At 41.7% G+C, this 22,341-nt stretch overlaps 1 protein-coding gene across 1 annotated transcript in view; it reads right to left on the reverse strand.

Annotated features, from left to right (window-relative positions):
* Positions 1–1,545: 1,545 nt before the first annotated feature.
* NYAP2 (neuronal tyrosine-phosphorylated phosphoinositide-3-kinase adaptor 2) overlaps positions 1,546–22,341 on the reverse strand; it is a 130,699-nt gene continuing 109,903 nt past the window's right edge. Inside the window, exon 6 of the mRNA XM_035544968.1 lies at positions 1,546–1,773. Coding sequence (XP_035400861.1) covers positions 1,546–1,773 — 228 coding nt within the window. The remainder of the gene's footprint in view (positions 1,774–22,341) is intronic.

Below are 22,341 nucleotides of genomic sequence, written 5' to 3' on the forward strand. Positions count from 1 at the left end.
GCTGTCAATAGAATTTCAAAGAAAAGCCAATATAACAAGAAGTTTCAAACAACACACCTTTTCTTCTCAGAGAATATAATACTAAAATGATTGTTTTAAAGAGGAACTTTTGTGCTACCAAATTTCAGACACATAGAAATTTAAATATACAAAATATATGCCATAGATTTTTTTTTCCATTCCACAATTCCACAGCAGTACAAGTTTCCCTTGTTCTCAACAGCTTCTTTTGGAAGATTTTTCACCTCATAGATTTCACCCTCATAATCAGCGTAAGCCATCTTTTTCTCCCGTTAAAACCAGGAGGTCATAATTCTTTGGTCATGACATAATATTCTGCTAAAGTGGGTGTGATATAATACAGGATTGTAAGCCAATTGCAGAGGCAGCCAGGGAGATGACATGGCGTACCTGGGAGGATGGTTATATGGCCTCTGCTCCAAAACCACATGAAATCAACGGAGATCTCCCTACCAGCTTTGGGGGTCTGAATGCCAGTCTTCATAGGTAACACAAGGTAACCTGACACAGGACGTGTTGCTGGATTTAAAACTAATAAACATGTAAACAGGTTTTGTCACCTTTATTTTCTGGACCAAAAACAAATGCGGACAGGAGCCGTGGCTGCAGGGCCACGGCCTTGACCTGCTAACGACTGGGGCTCCTCGCCACGGGCTGTACAACACTCAGTCACAGTGAACCATGGTCTCCACTAGCCAGCTGAAGGTCATGAAGGAGGAGGTTCTGTCGCAGGCTTTTCTGCAGAAAATTTAGTTTCCCTTCTTGGCCAAATAATTATAGCTGGAGATTTTAATAACTGATCAGGATAAAACCAAGGGCAATTTATGTGATTACGAGAAAACTGATGCAGAACAATTTGTGTTGTAAATGCAACTTGGGCATCCACATCGAGCGCTTGTATTTGCATTGCTTGCAGTTTTGTTGTTTCCCACCAAAACTCTCTCCCTTGTCCAGCCCTCCCCCAAAATAGCTAAGGATGTCTAATGAGCACAACTCTAGGTAACTTCTACAGCCCTAGCACCGAGTTGTTTTGTACATTGTCATGTTAAACAAAAGGTACAACCACATGCTTTTGTACAGAGACCAAATCTAGGCAGGTAAGAGAAATAAAATGGTGGGGGGAAAGGGGGTCGGGGGGAGCGTTAGAATACCACATAGAAAATAGTTAATAAAACAGTATAACAGTAACATTATATAGTAAAATTCTTCATAAATTTTTTTGAATTTATAGATATATATATATATTTAAGCAGTGTCATTAGTTTGGGTGTTTTCAATATATCGGCAAAATATTTACATTCTGATATCTTCTGGATCCAAAAAAATCCTGGATAAATACGTATGCCTTAATCCAGTCAGAAACTTAAATCTCTTGATTGACAGGTGAGCACTGTATGGGTGTGTTTCTTCCTACGAAGTTCACCACCTGCAGGTAAGTCTTATGCTAGAGCCTTTGCCTTATTAAGAAAGCTGGCTACCTGTGCATGGTGCAACATGGTGGAGAGGGCATCCTCCACACGCCTGTCAAATTGCAGTGTCCCAGAAAACAGTCTGTTGTTTGGAGTAAGGAGGAGGGCTGTATTTCTTGGTCCCGGTATTCTTTTTCCAACTCGGCAAAATAGGCATGCTGTCCTGTTTGCAGAGTCCTTTTTCTGATTTCTGTCGAGCTTTTATTTCTTTGCAGAGGCAACGTTTTTTCTCAATCATATCCAGCATTGTATGGTCCCCTTGCAACCACTGCATACACGTCACCTGTTAGGAGGAAAAAAGGATAGAAAGAAAGGAAAAAGAAAAAGCATACAAATAACTATTTGGCCATGAATTGACGACATTGTTTCTTTCCAAGTTAGCATTACTCTTGAAATACTCTCATTTGTCTCATGAACAAAAAATCTCTATGCCAACAACAGAAACAAAGTCAGTCTTCACTTCTAACTACTACCCTATGGGAAAAAAAATGGTAATAAAAGGTCCCCTTTCTAACTTCTCCAGAGCACTGAAAGCTAATAAAGATAAATGTTTTCAGCAAACTAGCACTACTTGGATTTTAAATGATGGAATAGATCTTAAAAAGGCACATGGATCTTAACAATGTCCTTAAGTTGTGGAAATAAAAAATTCTATACACTCAAAACCATGTTTTATATTGCTTTCCAAATCCAATCTGTCACATTAAAAGCATGGTGTTAACACTTGTGAGTATCAAGCTAAATATAACTCTGTGTTTAATTTTTTTTTAAATGATTTAATGAACTCCATGTGAATTATATGGATTAACCTATCCTCCTCTATGATGATATTTCATTAACTGGAAAGCATCAACTGTTTAGAAACTCCATGTCTTCACACATGTAGAATATTTCAAAACATGATCCTGATCCAGAAAAAGAGGTTAGCATATGTTTAGTTGTAAGTATATGTCACAGCCCCGCCAAAGCCTGAGAAAGTGGCTTCATTAGAGTTCAGTGGGGTGCTCACATGATTGAAAATGTGTGTGCCTTCAAATGCTTTAGACTGGAACTGAAATGCCAAACACTAAACTATCTTGAAAGGGCTTATCGTATTTGGATCACACACTATACCTGCAGAACAGAGAACTTCCTCTGAGCACTTACTTGCAAATATGAAGTGATTTCTTAAGTCTCCCAAAATCTACTTTCCACATTAGTCATAAATTAAGGATTTGTAAGTAAATGCATGCCATACATTTGAAGGGGCTGTCCAAGTACATCTCTGATCTTGTCATGCAAATGCACATGTATAGTAATACTTTGGCAGCATTTTATGATTCATGAAGGAAACGTGTGTTTATTATTAGGAGTATGTGAGTATATTCAACAATGCATATACATTTCGATTACAAATCTGAAAATGCTAAGTGTGGGCATGCACCAAGTTCCTAGCACTGGGGATTGGTCTTAGAAGCCAACAAAGAAACTGTCATTGACTGCTACAGCTTTTGTGGTCAGCTTGAAATGCATTTAGCTTTTATGGATAAATAGATAATGTTCAGATTATAGCAAGAAATAAAGCAAAAGGAATAAACGTGAACAAGAAAAGGTAAAAACAAACAATGCAGCCAAACAGAAAAATAAAGAGAATACAGAAATGTAGTGTTTTTCAAAAAATACATGTAACAGAATGTTTTTAATGGCTGACACAGAATAAAAGAATTTCTGGTAAAATTACCTTTCTTTATGAAACAAAAACAAGTTTACCTTGCCTTATACATTAAATAGTATTTTGGGTACCTTGCTTTATACATTACATAGTATTTCAGGTAGACCACAATAGGAGCTTTGCTCTCAAATGTTCTTAAGAATTTAGAGTTACGGGGCAAAGTATCTGTGGGGTATCCTACTGCACGGATGAACTAAAAGACTTCTGGAAGCCCACCACGCCTGCTCTTTCTAATCCCATCCTTGGGTTTCACCTCAGCGGTGATCTAACATGGTGCAGGTGTGAGGCATGCCATCTGCCACGACCTTCAGACTTTCTCTCTTTGGGTGCCCAGGCCTGGTCCAAAACTCACCGAAACGGAGATACTTGTTCCTCCCCGCCCCCCGGGCGACTCCACGCATCTTTGGACGAGGCCCAATGTGGGGCAGATTTCCTGCCACGCTATTCATCGGTGACGTGTTACTACTTACGCAGCAGTGTCTTCGCTTTGGCTGGGTCCTCCTATGTGGGGCAGCACAGGGACAACACAAGTCTGCACACAATTTGTTAAACACAACATGGACAACACACGGTGGCACACCGCCTTCTGGACTGAACCTGAAGACAACAGCACTTGGGTGCCGACTGCCCCTTGCAGACATCGGGAGCACCTTCTCCTCCACAACCATCCCATCATCAAACAGCACACTAACACCAGCTCCTTGCTGCCTGCTGCTCGCTTCAGTTCCCCTGCATCACGAGCACAGCCCTGGCACGTCCGACAGCGCAAGGTGCTACCACCACGCCACCCACGCTCCCGCCATCACACTACGTGCAGAGTTGCCAGCACAGCGTCTTCTGTAGCTAATCCCCTTCACGGGATGCAAGGGCTCTGAAGTGGGATTTTGACATGCTAAGCTCTAAAATACCAGTTGCAGCCTCCCAAAGATAGAAATGGTGTTGCAGAATGTATCAGTTACACCGACACTCTGCCACCCCCTTAAACAACAGCCCCTAAAATAAACCTAAGTGTAGACAGCTCCCAAATCCTTTTTTATACTGGCCACCATATTGCGTAGCAGTTAGAGAATCACTTACTATGACGAGTTTGAGTATTTCCACATTCCAGGACAGAGGTTTTTAAGACTAGTGGTTTTTTCAATGTTATTTTTGCTTGAGGGCTAAGCCTTCCATACCATACACAGGTATGACAATAATCATAGAATCATAGAAACACAAGGTTGGAAAGGACCTACAAGATCATGTAGTCCAACCATCCTCCTATCACCAATACTAACCACTAAGCTACTACAGCACATCTTGTAGCACATTGTCCACGTGTTTCTTGAACACCACAAGGGACGGTGACTCCACCACCCCCCTGGGCAGGCCGTTCCAGTACCTGACCACTCTTGAGAGAAAAAGTGTTTCCTGATATCTAATCTAAATCTCCCCAGGTGAAACTTGTGGCCATTTCCTCAAGTCCTATCTTTAGTTATCTGGGAGAAGAGGCCAACCCCCTCCTCATCACAACCTCCCTTCAGGAAGTTGTAGAGAGCAATGAGGTCTCCCCTCAGCCTCCTCTTCTCCAGACTAAACAACCCCAGCTCCCTCAGCCACTCCTCATAAGACTTGCGCTTGAGACCCCTCACCAGTTATTGTTGCCCTTCTCTGGACACACTCCAGGGCCTCGATGTCCTTCTTGTAGTGAAGTGCCCATATTGCTAATACGAAATCCCAAAGAGTGTTATCTAAACTTTCAGCGTCTGTCGGACAAACCATGGGCACCAAGGCTCCCAAGCCAGCACAGCACTCAGCACACCTGTGAAATCACAGCAATAACCTTGGATGACTCAGTAGGGCTACTACTGAGGTGTTTAAAGCTCAAGTGTTTAGCACTGTGCACTTAGGCCTAATCCTTTCTGTGAGTGCTGAACCGATGGGGCTCACGCTTCGCTCCAGTACTAATGCTTTTAATATCCTCCCTCCTTTCTGGCTTCAGCTGGCTCCTCTGGTCATGCACCAGGTTGTTAATATCACTGCTCTATCATAACAAAGGATTTATTTAATGTGAGAGACACAAAAAAAAATAATGATGTTACAAGTTAATTTATAGAAAAAAATAGAGCATTCATTCTATGTACAGCTATATGACTCTCCTGTTCCTGGAGGATCCCAGAGCACATGGGACCTGTACGCATCCGGCAGCATGTCAGAGCTTGGCTGCAGATGTGGATGTAGGCACACAGGTGCAAAACCCATCACACTGGTGCTAGCAGCCAACGAGACACAGCACAGGAGAAGCAAAGTCGATTTTGACTGAAGAGTCTTGGCCCAAAGCCTGTTCTTACTGAAAAGGGAAGAAAGAGGCAGCATCTACCATGAGGCCTGTAAGAGCAGGAGGGCTCTCCTGACCACTCCATATCAGGTGGATCAGGCTGCCACACAATCACTCATGAACTGGGAAATTTGCTGATTCTTCTTCTTGTTAAATTATCTGGGGCCTAAGACACAATTTATCTTCAAAATCAGAGAGACCAAGAATTTTTCTCAAAAATCTTATTTAAAGTAAATGTTTGTTCCAAACTTGAACATCAACAACAACAACAACAAAAAGCAAGAAACCTCTTCCACTACGCAAAAGTGAATTCTTCCACACAGTTTTAAATAATAAGTTTCTGGAAGGCCTTAGGAGATATCAATGTGCTGTCACCTTACTTTTAGTATCTGCCCTTATTCCTCTGATATTTTTATTCCCAAAACATTAGAAGTAACCTTTATGATGATCTGTTAAACACTCTCAGATTTTACGTTGGCAGTGCCACAGAACAAGAAATAACATTATAAGCCATCTTTCAATTAAGAAAAAGCGGTAACACCAACAACTTTACACATCCTCAAAACATAATGCAAAATATTTCATCTAAGAAAATCTTTCTGAGTAAAAGATAGAGCCCAAAGATCACTCCTGGTGAGTGTTTCAATGCTTTATGAAGCTCTGAGAGACAAACAAGACAAACCCTATCCCTCGTCACAGGAAGCGTGACTGGTGCATTTTTGTGTGTGTAGGTGCCCCCATTAGCAGCAGGCCTGTCTTTATTTCTTCTTACCTCACTGGACTGATATTTTGCATCATTCTAGAAATACAAGAAACAGTCCCAAGGGTTTACAAATTTGTAGTTAAATTAGATTGCCCTGACCAAGATCACAGAACTGTCTTGGGGCAGTGGTTTGATGGGCAGAACATGTACAGCCCAACAGCTCTTAGAGGACAGGTCCTCCAACCAGAGGGCAGTACGCTCCATAGCTCTCCGCCACATCAGAATTTATTGAGAAAAACTCATAATCCTGGAGAAAACCCAGAAGAGGCTTTGGGGAACAGGCAGTGACTCACACTGCCAGGCCCTGCCTGGTGTCACAGCAGACTATTTTCTCCTGCCCTGGCACGGGCTCTGCCCTGGCCCCGGGCACCCCTACGGCTCTGGCAGAGCGATGCCAGCCCCAGCAGCCTGCACCTGCATTGCTCTGCCCATCAGGCAGGCAGCGGGTTCACAAAATGCTCAAATGTGGATGTCTAAGCAAGAAACTTAAATGAAAACTAACATAGTTCTTCCCCTTTTCTTAATTAAGCACAATAGGTTTGTTCAGCAAAGAGAGTAACAGTTATGGATGGCAAAAAGGTAGAAGGAAATACTCCCGAGTAACATGATTAAGCAGCTACTGATGGATGTGATTTTCCACACCCGCTAGCTGGAGTTACAAAGTACAGCAAACATCTTGCATCTCTTTGTTGGTGACAACTGAGAACATGGGATAGGACTTTCTGGCCCTTCAGGAATTGGACTTTCACCCAGAGGACACAACGTGCCACACAAAATGCACGAACGCAGTGCACAAGCAGTTTTTGTGAGTTGCTAAACACATGCACACTACTGAAGAAAGATGCAACGACACCTTTGAGCTTTATACAAACCAAATGATCTCATATAGCACAGCCTTTCCACATGAAAAATACAAGGGCTGTGAAAAGAAAAATGTGGAAGCCAGACCGAAAATATAGAGTGAAATATCCTCAGCACCAGGCCTGGAACTCTATTTCTTAAGTGTGATTAATTTTACTTGCTTGTGTGTGACAGATAAATAGATTCATAAATACGCAGATAAGACTCTCTCTTGGCAAAAAGACTTATGTGCAACCTAAGTCCCACTCCTATCCTCTTGTCTCGAACCGAGCCCTGTGAAAGATTAATTGTGAGCCCCACGCTTGGGGCAGGCAGGTGCCCTGCACTCCTGCTGCACCGGGACAAGAGGAACAAGTGCAGGGTGCGACTCTGCTTGTCCAGACCCAAAGAGCATGGCCCTCGCTGTGGGGTCAGCGGTAGCACAGGGGCCTCTGCTCCCGACTTGGGGACTTCTCTGGAGCCAGGCCAAGCGGTTGAAGCACAGGTTGTATGAATTCATGCTGCTTCCCAGTCATGCTGAGGGGCATTTCAGGAAATGTTTCATTGAAAGGTGCAATACAGTTTCACAAGAGTGCACATGAAAATACGTGCTGCTATAAATTCCATGGGGGAGAAGACTATTACTAGTCACAAAATTCAAAGACGTTGCCCATTTTCATTAATTTTTGAGCAAACTTTTCTAATATTTGAATTGACCACTCAATATTTCATGTTCTGAACACTTCCATGAGTGTTTTCTTTTGTGGTGTATGAACCTTTAATGACCTAAAAGAAGTATTTTTCATTATATGAGGGCTTAGACAATACAAAATCTTATTCTAATGCTTTTCCTTGCGACATCTTGGCTGAAAAGTTCCTGGTTTGCCTATTTTTAATGCTTCTGGTTTTTTGGAAGGTAAATCAGAAGCAATAAATGAGTCCCGTGATACAGTGGTCTTTCCATAATTTGTTCCTAGTACTGTAGGTTCCCAATTACATTGCTGAAATTGGATGGATTATGGGGCTGAAGAAGATACTGCTTTCTCCTGGTCCTTTTGAGTGTCCTCCCTCTCCTATAGGACAGTTTGACTTCACTTACAGGAACGATGGGAAAAACCACATCACACACGTGTGATTGTGGATGCCGTACAAATGCTCTTTTCTTCATGACAACTGCATACCATAGATAAAATGAAAGCCAAAGAGCTGACATGAGGCTGTAACAAAGTGATCTTAAACAAATGCAAATTTTACTGAAATAAAAACATTATCGACATTTGGAGGAAATTATTAGAAATGTCTCCAGTATCAGTACACAAAGTGAGCTATGAGCAGTGCAATCTGTGAGCAGTGCTACACATCACTCAGCAGAGCCAAGCATGCTGGTTTGCCTTGGCAGGCTACAACAAATGAAGAAGAAAGGCTTTCTGAAAGCCACTTACCATCCTCTGGGAGGAAGAGGTACTCCCTCCCTCTCGCCTTTTCTCATACGGGAATTTCCAAACTCTCTTTCCCACTGAAACTCTCGATGGCACTTGCTCTGATGCAGATGGGTCCCAGCCACCCGGCCGGGCAAGGTATTTCCACGCAGGAGGGTGACTCCTAGGAGGTAGCCGTGTGCCACGGGTGCAAGTGGCGGAGGGCCATGGTGAGTAGCAAGAGTTACTTCACGGTGTGTTATCTGATAGTCTTAGCTTGACGTGGAGATCCTCTTAGCACACGTGCAAAAGGGGAGTTGCCCAGTGCAGGAGTTCAGCATGAATCAGGTTTCAAAAGCTCTGAGCGCTGAGGACCTTGCTAGAAGCCAACAGGAATGTGCCCACTGACTTCACAGGTCTAAGAATTCGACTACAGTTTGTTCAGACAAATAGTAAAAAACACTCCAATGTTTTAAAAAGCCTTCTGAAAAGCGGTTGGAAAATGATGCTGGATAAGGTTTCTGTTGCTAACTGCGAGCTATAAACATTGCACTGCACTTAAACGTTGCTAATTCCAGTGGCTGTAAAAGCTGGTAAGTGAGGGTAAAGCTACAGGCTACATCTGCAGCTATATCTCTCTGTGACAGAGGTACTCCGGAAAAATATTGACACAAAAGACCGAGTAATTTGGCCCAGGACAGTTAGCCCGTTATATAGCTCTGTACTGCCACTCAGTTCTTCCATTACTGCTAAATTCAAAACAACAATTGATTATTAACACAGAGGTGATTAAAAGCAGTAGCATGTTCAGGAACACGCGGCATGTGCACCGTGAGCTGTGAAAGCAGACACTCTCCATGCAGCCAGCAGTGCATGGTAACGCTACCAGGGACACTTGTTAACGCGACTGCAAATTCTCTGGAAGTGCCTGAGGTGTTTTCTAGCAGGTGTCCTACGATACCAGCAACCGCATGAAGATGACTGCTGTGCACTCGCATACTCGCATCACAAGCACAGGCACACACTATATGCTAAGCGCCGCACAAACTGCCTGCTCGGTTCTTTCACAACTTCTTCTTTTCAAGAGACACAAGTAAACACTCCATTCTCCCTTGAATAGGGAGGGATATTAACTGAAAAAAGCGTAAACATCTGTATCAATGGCCTGCACTAAGCATATGTTTTCATAAACCTTGATAGCAGTACATTTCTGATTGACACACAGAATACACTGGAAGTGGGAGAAAACACGTGTGTGTTCTGCTTTCTCAAGATTTTTTCCCTCTGCATTTCTAATGCAATACAAGCCACTAATAGCAAATTTTCTATTTTTGTTTTTATAGCAACATCTTTAACGTTACTGGCACAGATCTGGAAATCAACATTTGCCAGTTAGCCTGTTATGTCTGCTGTGGCAGAAATAATGTAGGTGTTAGGAACACAGAGTCTTGGTACGAGAATCCAGGTAATAATACATCTAAGCACTGGGAAAGGATTCTCCTATCACACCAGTTTTAATTTTAACAAAATATTTGTGCAGGAAGGAACACCTTGTAATCTTACACCAGATATTTAACATTAAAGGAATTCACTGACACCTGCTATTTCAACTTATAAAACTGCACGTGCATCACATTTTAGGGCTATTATACTATTGTAACATAGGAATTGCTGTGTTTAGTGTTTTGATTTCCATTACTCTGAATTTCTAAACTTCTGGGAATATGTTTTCTTCCAAATGATACCACTACAGGAAAAGGAAAAAAAAGAGTCCGTGTAAAAATTGTTCTACCACTTAATGAAGATCCTGTAACTATACGATGCAATATCGTAAGAGACCTTTTTTAAATATGGGACTCACTTAAAGACTTACTACATCATCTGTGTTCTACGGCCCAACTGATCCACTACTTAAAATCAGTTTAAAAGAATCTTTGGAACTCCAAGAATTCTCAAAGATTTGAGATTATGAACAATTAATACTTATCCTAACATTAAATTAGCAAATGGTTAGTAAACCATCAGCACCTCTGACTCCAGACCTCCAGTTTCATGATTCATTGCTTCCAATTACTAAATGTCACAGCTACTTTATACAGAATCAGCACTACACACACTCCTATGTCTCAAGTTTTCCAGCTACACTCAGTTTATTGCTGAGGCTATCAATAAAGCAAACTCTAAATGATAAATTCGCCATCCTGCATTTCATTTTCGCTCTGACAGTCTGGCTATAGATCTTCCTGACCTTGCATTATTAACATATTTGTAAACATGTATCTGTCTCATCTAAGCTAATTTTTTTAAGCCAAACAACTGTCTGAAATGTACTGCTTGATCTGCTATTAGTTAACACATCCTGTAAATGCTATTATGTTTAAAGTAAAAGTCTGTAGAGCAACTTGTATTAGGCATATTGTGTAAAGTTGTCTCATGCATCTCATTTATGCAGTGGTTCATCACAAAGTGCATTCCTATTGAGATTACTTATGAAAAATCAAAACTTAATCTATGCCTTTGCTAAGCAGTAAATGCAGAACTCAAGCAACCCACCATGATACATCCTTTCGCTCACTGTAAAATAGAAAGGAAAATTCAATGTTGTATTAGGTCAGTCACAGGAGGAACAAAGGACAGAATATCCAGACTTTGGTAGAGTTCAGTGATACAGAGGCCTCATGCTAACTACATTTTGCAGTACAGCACCTGCAGGGTAACACTTTAACATCCCAGATTACATTAAGATGTTACTAACTCTGTCTCCTCACCTTTTCGTTGTGCTGGAGGTTGCTACTTCATCACGTGTGCCTTAACTGTTCATCAACCAGTCTTAAACAGCAGGATGGTTTGAGGCAGCGATCTCAATGATCCCTACAGCTGGCCCTGACTATGATTGAGTAACCATGTTCACAGTACAAAACACCTGTAAGTAGTGTTTCTTACTCTAAATTGTGGTAGTTTTGGAAAACTGCCAGAGTCTAAATCTCATACTGAAAGGAAGAGTCTGTCCTACTTTACACTCAGATGTGGCATGGAGCAGTGAGAGCTGCTGGTGGGCAAGATCCTTATCTCCGCAAGACCCAACCCTTGCAGGCTGCAAAAGCTCTCATGTAGAAGGGTAGCAGAGTGCACACTCTAGGTCATTGTTTCTGCTCATTCAGCAGCAGCCAAGAAAGACAGAGAAATTAAATACTGAAGAATGAAAATGAGTGCAAACAAGACCAAGACTTTGGAAGAACTAAGAGAAAGTCAACAGTGAGGCCAAGTCTAAAGTTAAAAAAAAATGTGACATGGAGAAACCACAAAATCAATGAGTTTCTCCACTTTGGGGAACCTAAATTGGACCTCATTTTACCCAAGCCAGAAACACATACATGAGCTTCAGCACTCTTCCTACTGATGCTAGTATTAGAACTGAATATTTAACTAACCTTCATTGCTATGACAGCTGAAGAACCTCAGCACTCCAGTTTTTCAGCAAAGCCACTAAAGCTTTGCATTTATCTAGCATTTTCAAGAAAATGGTCACAAGAATATTTTAACAATAGTAATAAAAAAAAATTAAAATGATCGAAGTAATATAGGAAGGGAGAATGCTTCAGCTCTGAAAGGGCTGGTTGGTGCCTTCAAATCCTCATTTATTATTTAGTGATCTAACCACACTAATACCTCAATTAAAGACTATGAAGTTGCTTTACAGATGAGAAATTTCAATATGTGCTCTTCCATTTCTCCTTTTCTAATGGTGAAATTGAGTCAATGACCATTTTCTTACATTACATGTCATTTTTCAAGTATTGTACTGATTGCACGGGAGAAAAACTTTTTAGGAAAGTATGACTGAAAAACAACAAAATGTACACAGATGATCTTGTTCTTTTATGTGGTCACATCTTCCTTTTTAAAGACGCATAAAACGAGATTAATAGACAGGGATAACCATTTATCATTCACCACTAACCCCAATTTGAAATGTAGTTAATTAACAGATACTAGACTTATAAACTGTACTGAAAATTTCTAAAGAATTTGAATGTGAGAGATATCCTTAGTATGAGATAAGCCTTTACTCTAGACTCAGAACAACATCGTGTAATCTCATTTATATCAAGAATTGCTAAATAATACAGTACCCAAATCTCATATAGACATGATTTACTGACACACAGAAGAGTTGAAATACAGGCAAGAAAAAAAGGCTGGAGACCCAAGAGTCCACTAATTACCACTCTGACTTTTAAGATCAGGCTGCTGGCCCATGCACACACAGCTCGATTAATGGAATGTGTCCTTTCCCCATCCTATTTTCTGTTGAGAAAAAGCATTCCTTGGACATTCCAGTTGTAGCTTATGAGTTAAATGGGAATTTGCTATTGACGTGAGTGAGGTCAGAATTTAACCTTGCATCTTTAAAGAAAAAAATGAAAAGGATTTTTTATCATGCACTTTTAGTTGGGGTGAAGGCTCTTCGTAACAGTGGCTGTGTCATGCTAAAAATTCTTTTGTATTTCCTGTATAAGGATCTATCTTCTAAGATATTTTTTTTCCTGAGTAGCTACTGCCACTGTGCTGCAGTAACTTAACTATGCACTGAGACTGGCCTGGCTGACAAGATAATACGACGATAAGATTAACTTCAAAGGAAGTAAATTTATCACTCATAGGCCTCAGACAGGAACACATATGATTATCATTGTAGCTCCTATTCAATGAAGAACAAATACACGCTCAACTGGAAAACACGTAATTGTCCCCTTGATTTACAGAGATGTTCTGCTATTTAAGATAACCAGTGCTTCGCTGGCTCAAGGCCAGTTAGCTGCGCCTACATGCAGTTGCATGGTGATTAAGAATAACTTTACAAAGGGCTAATAAATGACCGTTAGCTGTTTCAATAACTGCTTAATCAATCGGCAATTATATGTTACTGTGGACTACAAACCAAGAGGCAGTTTGAAATCATAGCTGACAACCAGTGTCTGCAATGTTCCTGTTCAACTAACTCATAAGGGATGGTACAGCCACCTGTTCCTACTGTGTACCTGCACTGGAGAAACTTTTCTTTCCAGGCTGAGTAAGGCCCTTCTCTATCCAGTATTGGTATGTGCGAGATGTTACAGACATAGGTTGTCCCCTACATTTATTGCAAATGCACCAGTGAATGGAGTTGGGATTTTCTGCATGAGAGTCCAGCTGGGTAAGGGCATCTCCAAACCTAGGAACCCTTGAGCAGCACAAGATACAGTGAGCCAAAGCTACAGAGTGTGGACTGTTATCAAATCTTTTTCAACTACAGAAAGCTGTCATAAGAAATACAAGTATCTTTGCAATTTTTTTTTTCTTTTTTTGCCTGAAGAATTGGAAACCTTAAATTAGTAAAAAATAATAATCTTTTAAAGTTCTCATTTAAAATACATGACATTTTTATTTTCATTGTTTAACAAGACAAAATGAGGATAAAAGTAGGTTATCAAAAGTGGGTGCCGGCATTCATACCTCTCCATAATAGGCATACAGAATGTATATGAATAGCCACACATTGCTAGTGAAAGACTATGAACAAACACACATACATATACATAGATATATAAACATACTATACATACATACATGAGTGAATATACATATTTATGTGCATACAGTATACAGACAAGATACTATACAGGTACAGTAAGTGCAATATACTGTATAAGGCTATACAAACATCAAAAGATTCTGGTGAAATGACAACAACCATGAGAACAAAGCTTGGATGGTTCGTGACTTAACACAAATGGTGGGGAAAGCCTTGCTGTTCTGTGTCGTGTTTTATGCATCAGGCACACACAGTTCAAACAGAAAATGTGGTACAATGCATTCAGTTCATATACGGAAAAGGTAAGACAAGTGGGAGTGCATGGAGGTAATAGAAATGTGTATGAGCAGACAGATAAGTTTTTTTTCTACCTAGAATACAGAAAGTTTGGTTCATTTACAGAAAATGCCTATATATAAACCCATGCTTTCATGAATTCATGCCATTTTTATTTCTACGTTTTTTTTTCCTTTAAGAATATTATAAAATTCTTGCCCTGAGTTAAACATAAATACACACAGAAAAGGGAGAAAAAGGAAATTGCATGCTTCTGTTTTGTTTTTTTTTTTTTATTCTTTTTTTTTTTTTTTAACCAAGGCACAATGTCTTCAATAGTGGTTGCAACACCATTTGAAATAAACTTTTCAATTGTTATTGTTCTGGTACTACATCCTTCTTAATGTGACTAAGCTAATTGTTTGCACATAAAAGTCTCAGAACAAGTTTTGAAGTGAATTAACAAGTTTTAGAAGAGAATAAGCAAATTTATGAGAAATGCCTTAAAGAGAGATTCCGTAAAGAGGAAGGAATGCTACCAAATGAAATCCTTTATAGGCAACTTATGGATGCTTAGGCTGAAATTATTTCACATAATTACATTATATATTTATTACTACTGTAAATTGTTACTTATTTGTAGTAGAATCACAAACAATGCTGTAAGAGCTGTTAAAAATGAGATGAAGAACCTCCAATTAATTTTAGTTTCTTGTTATAGACAGGATAGGACAGTGATCTCACTAATTCAGTGTTTCATAAGCTGCAAGAGGTATTGCTTAGTAACATTTTTCCAATTAAACAGTAAGACTTTCAAGGCATACATCTCCCCATGTGTCTCATGGACCTGCCTAAGTCTTTTATTGGGAATATTAGCTCTTATTTCTGTTTCTGAATACATCACACTAAATTCTACACCCCATGCAGAACTCTGACTCTCAAAAAAAAAAAAAAAAAGCCTGGGCGGAAAGACTGTGCTTTGGCTGCTGTGCCTATGTCTGAGCCCTCTTTGTGGGGTACTGGAGGCATGCAGCTATACAAAAGTCCTACAAAGAGAAGGTGCAAGAGTAAGCCCAAGTTGCTGCCCTGTCAGTCAGGACAGGCAGCACCAGGAGCAGGGCACCCTGCCCTTCACTGCCTCCTTCCGTCTCAGCTCCTGACTACTTTCTTTCTTTTTTCTTGATAAAAGCATTGTGTGCCCACAGTAGGAGGTGCTGATCCGCTTTTGCTTTAAGCATGTTGAGAACCTACTTCCTTTCACTTACAATACAGGATGTACAATGGGCTAGATCTGCCTGTCTTCTTGTCCTCCAACTGATGTAGTCTGTTTTGAAATCCTCACCAGCTTCCAGGGGCTATGGAGTGTAAGTCACTTTCCAGGGAACAGCCACATACATGTGCTGCACAAAGTACTGAAAGACTGTCCCAACTCTATCAAAAACAGACACAACCTTCCCACCTCCTCCCTCTCCCCCCCCCCCCCCCAAAAAAAAATGTAGATAACATCTTGATAATATCCTTATGCCTGTCCTCTCTGTTTTTTAAAAAGTAATCTCCTAGATCTGTGAAACAACTAGGTAAAGAGAAAAAAAAAAATGAGAGGGAAGTGAAAACCATCATAAACACTGTATTCCATTCTTTGTCAGAGTATTATTGTATTTGAAAAGTTTCAGCTACTTATGTGAGGGAACAAACCTCTTTCTGTACTCTACTGGCAAGCTTACAAGGCCCGTCCAAGAACAACAAGAGATCAGAGCAAGTGAATGCAATATTCTTCCTCCCACTCTCTTCCACTGTATCTTAAATAATGGCAGCCAAGCTGGCACTCGAGGAGTGAGGAAAGGTAGGAAGACAAAATATAGGCCTGGTGCTCAGAGATTTCAAGGTCTGATCACTGTGCTCCCATGTCCAACACCCTCTTTCTGCAGAAGTACATTTCTTAAAGCTGGCCTGCTTCCCCCAACAAAACATGTGCCTCAAACTGTGTGTCCTAAAAGGCCGTGACCATTGACACATTTGAAAAAACGAGCAACAACGTTGTAGGAGCTCTGCTGCTGTGTGGTCACAGCCCAGAGTGCTCCTGTTCAATACTTTTTGTGCCTGGGAGGCCAAGCAGAAGCCCCGCGCTGTCAGCGACATGGAGAAGTGAGCCACCACCGCCATGCTTGGGCCTAGCGGCCTACTGCGGCCACAGCATGTGCTCGGGCCTCCCAGCGTGCGCTTTCTCAGGCTCTTGAAAAAACAGGGTCCTGGCAAAGCAGTACCCAGCAGCGTAGTGACCTGCTTCTGCTGCATGACCAGACCAGCTGAATGCTGAAGAAAAAATTCTGGGACAGCAGCAGCAGCAGGGCTGTCTGCCAACAGAAGGTGGCTCTGACACATTTGCTTCCTGTGCCAATCAGTCAGGCGTGCCTTGGAGGTGAGGGATGATGGATGTGGCAATTCCATCCACTTCAAGGTCTGCATTTTCTTTTCTTTCTTTCTTTTTAATAAGAGTTCTCTGTTTGCAGTTTGTATATTTAGAAACAATTTGCACAGCTTTGGACCCGTGCACTGATTATGTAAGACCAGATTCAAGCTGAAACTCAACATAATGCACTGTGGAGCCTTCCCTACAGCATTAAAATTCTTGTTGTTTCTCTCATCCAAAATGTTGACAATGTTTTTAGCTGGACTGACGACAGCAGAATTTTGCCTTCGTGTATGCAGAGTATTTGTCCTTGCAGGAAAAAAAGATGGTGTAAAGTAATCCAATTGCTCCCTCTCGTGGGCGTGGGGCCCTGCTGCACTTTGTAAAGGCACGAAAACACACCAAGAAATTCAGTCTCCAAGATCTTTAGTAGTGCAAACTCCCCAGAAGGGTGTGTGGCACGGCACTTCAGGACACAGGTCGTGCCACAGCACTTCTTTCCAGGTGGTGGCAATCGGTGCGATGCCTCATCCCTGTTCTGTGAACGTTTGGCCTGAACAAGACCTGTGGCTCTGAATGACTCGGATTTTCACATACACTCAGGCCAAACTCTGATCAAATACAGACATCATCTCAAGGTAAAAGTTGGCCCACATCCTATCAGTGAATTGCCTGTGCCAGGGGGTTCTCTCAGTACTCTACCTTGGGTTCTTCCATGCCTGTCCATCCTCCCAGGTGGGACCCAGAGGAGCTTCTCCTTCCCAGCCATTTGCAAAACCAGCATTACAAAATTCAGTCTGTGTCTACCTTCACCTTCATTTGTTTTCTCCTACACAGACACTAAAGACATCTCCATGGAAGGAGCAATCCACCTCCGTAAGTGGGACATTTGAGAAAGAGACATCATCTGTAAACTTTTTCTAATTACGTTTACCTTGTTATCTGGTGTTAGACATCCAAATGCATTTCATTATGTTAGTGGCATATAAAACTAATTAAAATCACTGTCAAAGATATATGGATTTTACACCATATAGTTTTGCACTTTCTAATTTCAGTGTAAACCAAAGCTTAAGCAGTCATATATGTACCAATCTATTCCCTTCTACAACTGCTTTCTTTCTCGTCTGTTATGCTGGACTTATAAAACCTTGGGGTAAGGACAGGATTTGTTCTACTCGCATTGTCTACCCACACAGATATCTTATTTATGATATTTAGACAACCTTATTTATGGACCTTATTTATGATTCTTCAACGCCACAGATGGTATTGTGGTAGATCCTACTGGCCAGCATTAGGAACGCTTTGGATCTAGTGACTATCCCAAGCCTTATTAAAAGTGATGGTTAAACAGAAGGAGTAATTAAGTCCCTTTAAGGAAACAGCATCACGGTCTACTATCCAAAGCAATAAATGGTGTACAGAAAGTGTAGACCAAAAACCCATGAGACTTCTGATTACAGAGCAAGAGGCTAAGGGACTGTTCCTGCACTGTCGACATACATTTTGAATGAAGAAAAAGATCAAGTAGCAAAAAGGAACAACCACAATGTTGGCTCCAGGAGCACAGAGACAGAGATCTCAGAGCCACTGCACTGGCTGAAGGGGAACACAGACTTTACATATAGGAAGAAGAAAACTATCATCACCATCCCATGAATTGTTCTATATGTTTCTACATATCCTATGTTAAAAATACAGAGTATACTTTCAAAAATTTTGAAAACGAGGGGAAAAAAAGAGAGACAGAGAGCCATACCAGAGCAGTAATTAGTACTGTAGCTAGGTACGCCTTCTGAATAGGAATTTGGGACTGCGCCTCACCTGAGATCTTTAACCAGCAACCCAGGGAGATCTTTACTTTCCCTCCAGCCCAGAGAGCAGGTATGACAGAAGTTGGTGCTTTCATTGCAACCCCCCTGCACTATTAGAACCATAAAAGCAGAATCATTAGGGTTTGATGTTGCTTTCAGATTGTGATTCTTCAAGGATCGCATCCAGCAAGGATTTACAGTACTGAGCAATGACACTCATTTATGCCATTAGCAGACACTAATTCACTTACTAGCACGCTTTTTTTTTTTTTTCTGTTACAATTTCACTAGTGTTCAGACAGGATGAAAGAGTACTCCAGTCTACAGAGTTCTCTATCTACCTGCAATTACTGTATTTCTTTCATATAATGGAAGTTTAAAAAGACTGCTGTGATCAGATATGGAACAGCATGGATCTTCATTTATAGATGTTCATTTTTCAGCAGCGGAAGTCATTAAATGTGGCAGCCAGGAACCTGGCCCTGCTAAGAGGCCTAAGAAGTGCAGGGTGTTTATCGCCTGCGTTGAACTCCTGTACACTATTGCTGGGGAAAACTACAACTTTAAACTGAGAATAATAGAAGAGCACAGATGCATTGTTTGTGCTCAGAGTAATATAGAGACCATATGCTTTCAGATGCACATTTGCCAACTAAAGCATGATAATGCCAATTCATTGGGGATGTTTTTTGTCTAGGTGCTTTCAAAAATAATTATAGCCATAATAGTAACAATTTAACCTTCTTGCATTCGTTAATTACAGGGTGAACACAATGCTTACAAGGCATACAAAGACTATAATATGCTTTGTATACACAACGAAGGCCAGAGACATTAAGAACTGGGTTTGCGATACTTAGTTGACCCAGAACATAATTACTCATGAGGCAAACATGAGGCAAACACTTGGCTGCATTGCTGAGGCATGCTCAGTACCTGTCAGGATTCAACTCTACATTATTCCTCTCAAGTTTTGTGAATTTCTTTCAGTGAGCCTATACTGCACTTAAACTACAGGGCATTGTTCTAAGAATGCATGTGGAGAGCAGCTAAATAGATATCTAAGCTTTTTTTGTGTCACTGTATTTCCCTCCCACCATTCTTTTACTTTACAGTGGAACAATTCAAACTATGTGCTTGGGATTTTTCAGCTAGAATATAAAATTAAATAGCAGTTGCCCTGAGGATAAGGTCTCACATCGATTTTAATGCGAGAAATTTTTTTTCATGATAAAACGTGGGTGTTTTAATTGCATTTTCGTTAGCACCTAAACATTCAGGCTTGAACAAAAGGCTATCTATGCTGCTGTGCAAAGGAATTTGGGATTTAACTGGTGAGGACGGTGCAGGCCCTAAAGCCAGCGCTGCGCTGCAGGGCGCGGGGACTGCACTAGCCAGGGAGCAGCCACGGACAGTGACAGTTTACAACCACTGCTGCAAAAGGCTCAGTCTTTATCTCCCAGAGACCTGGGGAGGGGTTCTCAGCACACGCCGGGTTTTTTCCCCAGGCCCTGCCAAGGGCCTGCCCTGTGCCGCAGGTGGGCTCGGCGAGGGCCGTGGCGCTGCCGGGGCCGCCAGGCGGCGCCGTCGCCTCACGGAGCGCCGGGACCGGACTCATAGGGCCTGGCCGGGCCTCGCTGGGACGGACCGGGCCGGGCCGAGCCGAGCCGGGCCAAGTCGGGCCGAGCAGGGCCGGGCTGGGCCTTGCTGCGCTGCTGCAGGCGACAGCCGGCGCCTGGTCGCCCGGCGCAAGCTCCGCCCAAGTGGTGACACGACTGAAACCGCAGAGGGTGTGGAAATAGGCCGGTGGCGCTTGGTACTGACGGGAAACCTTCAAACACGTCCTCCAGCTGCCGACTAGAAGTAGAAATTCTGCTTTCTGCTTCCTGCAGGCTTTAATACGTACACAGTAAAAAACTACACGAGAAAAATCCTGGTTTCTTGCTTTCAGGACTGTGCAAAGCTCGGTTTTCCATTTCCTTAAAACGGCTTTGGTAGTGAGTTCAAACACCAAAAATAAGTACCTAAAATGCTTGCCCATCAAAGACACCCGTTCAAATAAAGTGTTGCAGAGTCCCTTCCTTCGGTGCTAGGCCACAGGGACATGGTCTGCTCAGTCGGGTGTGTGGGCCCCCTCTTGTAATCCCGTACCCGACTGAGGGCACGGGCTGAAAGCTCTGCCTAGCTGCTGGAGGCCCCTTGCCTGGGCTGGGATGAGGGAAGACAAACACTGCCTCAGTCTGCTGCAGGCTGGGGCAGATACCACACGTTTTGAGCTGCATTTTGGGAGGAAAAAAAAAAAAAAAAAGGCCACCAAAAAAAAAAGTTCAGTGTTGATTCTCTTTTCTAGTCTTTTCTCTCTGTTCTTGCAATGCAAGTTGAAGCTCCTTCATAGCTGCCTGCCTATCTTTATTCCCTCCTCTAAATTATTCCTTCTAATCTCAGCATGGCTTCTGGATTTTACTTTGATCACCACTGTTAAGTTTAAACCTTCTTTCCTTGCTTAAATTGGAGATAGATATCAGTGCCCTGTCCCCCCCCAAAAGAAGACACCAGGCCTTGCAAGGCATGCTTGCCTTCCAGAGATTAGGACAGCATACCTCAAGGAGACAAAAGTAAAGGGACTAGAGTGCTGTCTTGCCACTGAAAAGCAAGTAACTAACTGGCAGCATGACGAGAGGCTGCATATCTGCAGATAAGGTACATAGTTTTGTGGAAATGTCTGAAAGCAGGCTCTGCTTCACAGAAAAGCTGAAATATTGAATTGTAGCTATCAGGGGCTTTGTTATCAAAGGGTGTATTTTCCCTGAGGTTGTGGATCATATAAACATGTGGATCTTTCCTTCAGGATGCATGTATAAACATGTGCCATTGTGCTGATATACAGCTTAATACACATGGCTGTCAACATCTTAATGAAAAGAAATTTCATTTTGAAAAATTTGTTTGCCAATAAATAAATAAATAAAACAGGAGATAGTTATATTGGCTACTTTTCTTTAAAATAGAATTTAGCAGATTTGTGTGTGTGTGTGTGTTTCAGAGAAGCCTGGCAGTGACCTAGAGATGGCTTTATGTACATTAAAAATAGGGATGCAAGATGCTCAGCTATCCAGCAGGGGGACTTCCACAGTACAGGTTGCTTGAAACATTTTACTCTTTACAAATAAGCATGCTCAGTGCACATATATCCTGTATGTGACATGGATTTTTGATTCCTATGTAATCCTTTGTTACCCTGAGAAGAAGACAGAGAGAATGACAGGAGGCAGGGAACCATCGAATCATTGCAGTGGTATCCAGGACTCCAAATCCTTCTTACTTTACACAAGTGAACAGTTCAGTTCACTACAGGTATGCCCTGCCATGCTTGAGGATTTGCCATTGCAGGGGCAAGAACACCTGAGCATGTCTGCTACAGAAGCTGCAGCAATATGGGAGATCATTTATTTACTGGGGCATCCTGGGACCATACTTGATTTCTACTTTATGAATCTCATGTTCTGGTTAACTTCTGTTTTGTCTGCTTGGGTGGCTACAAAAGACTGGTACTTGTTTGCATTTCAATATAATGGTGAAATTCAGATGGACTTCCACTGTTTCTAGTTTTATCCACACATTACTTGATATCTAAGGTGCAACTTTCTTTACTGTCTAGAACATTTTTCCATCCCCTGTAAGCTCTCTGCTAACATTGGAGAACCTCTATAGGGGAACACCTTCT

Source organism: Cygnus atratus, chromosome 9 (genome assembly GCF_013377495.2).
Source record: "Cygnus atratus isolate AKBS03 ecotype Queensland, Australia chromosome 9, CAtr_DNAZoo_HiC_assembly, whole genome shotgun sequence".
In the NCBI taxonomy this organism is placed as follows: Eukaryota; Metazoa; Chordata; class Aves; order Anseriformes; family Anatidae; genus Cygnus; species Cygnus atratus.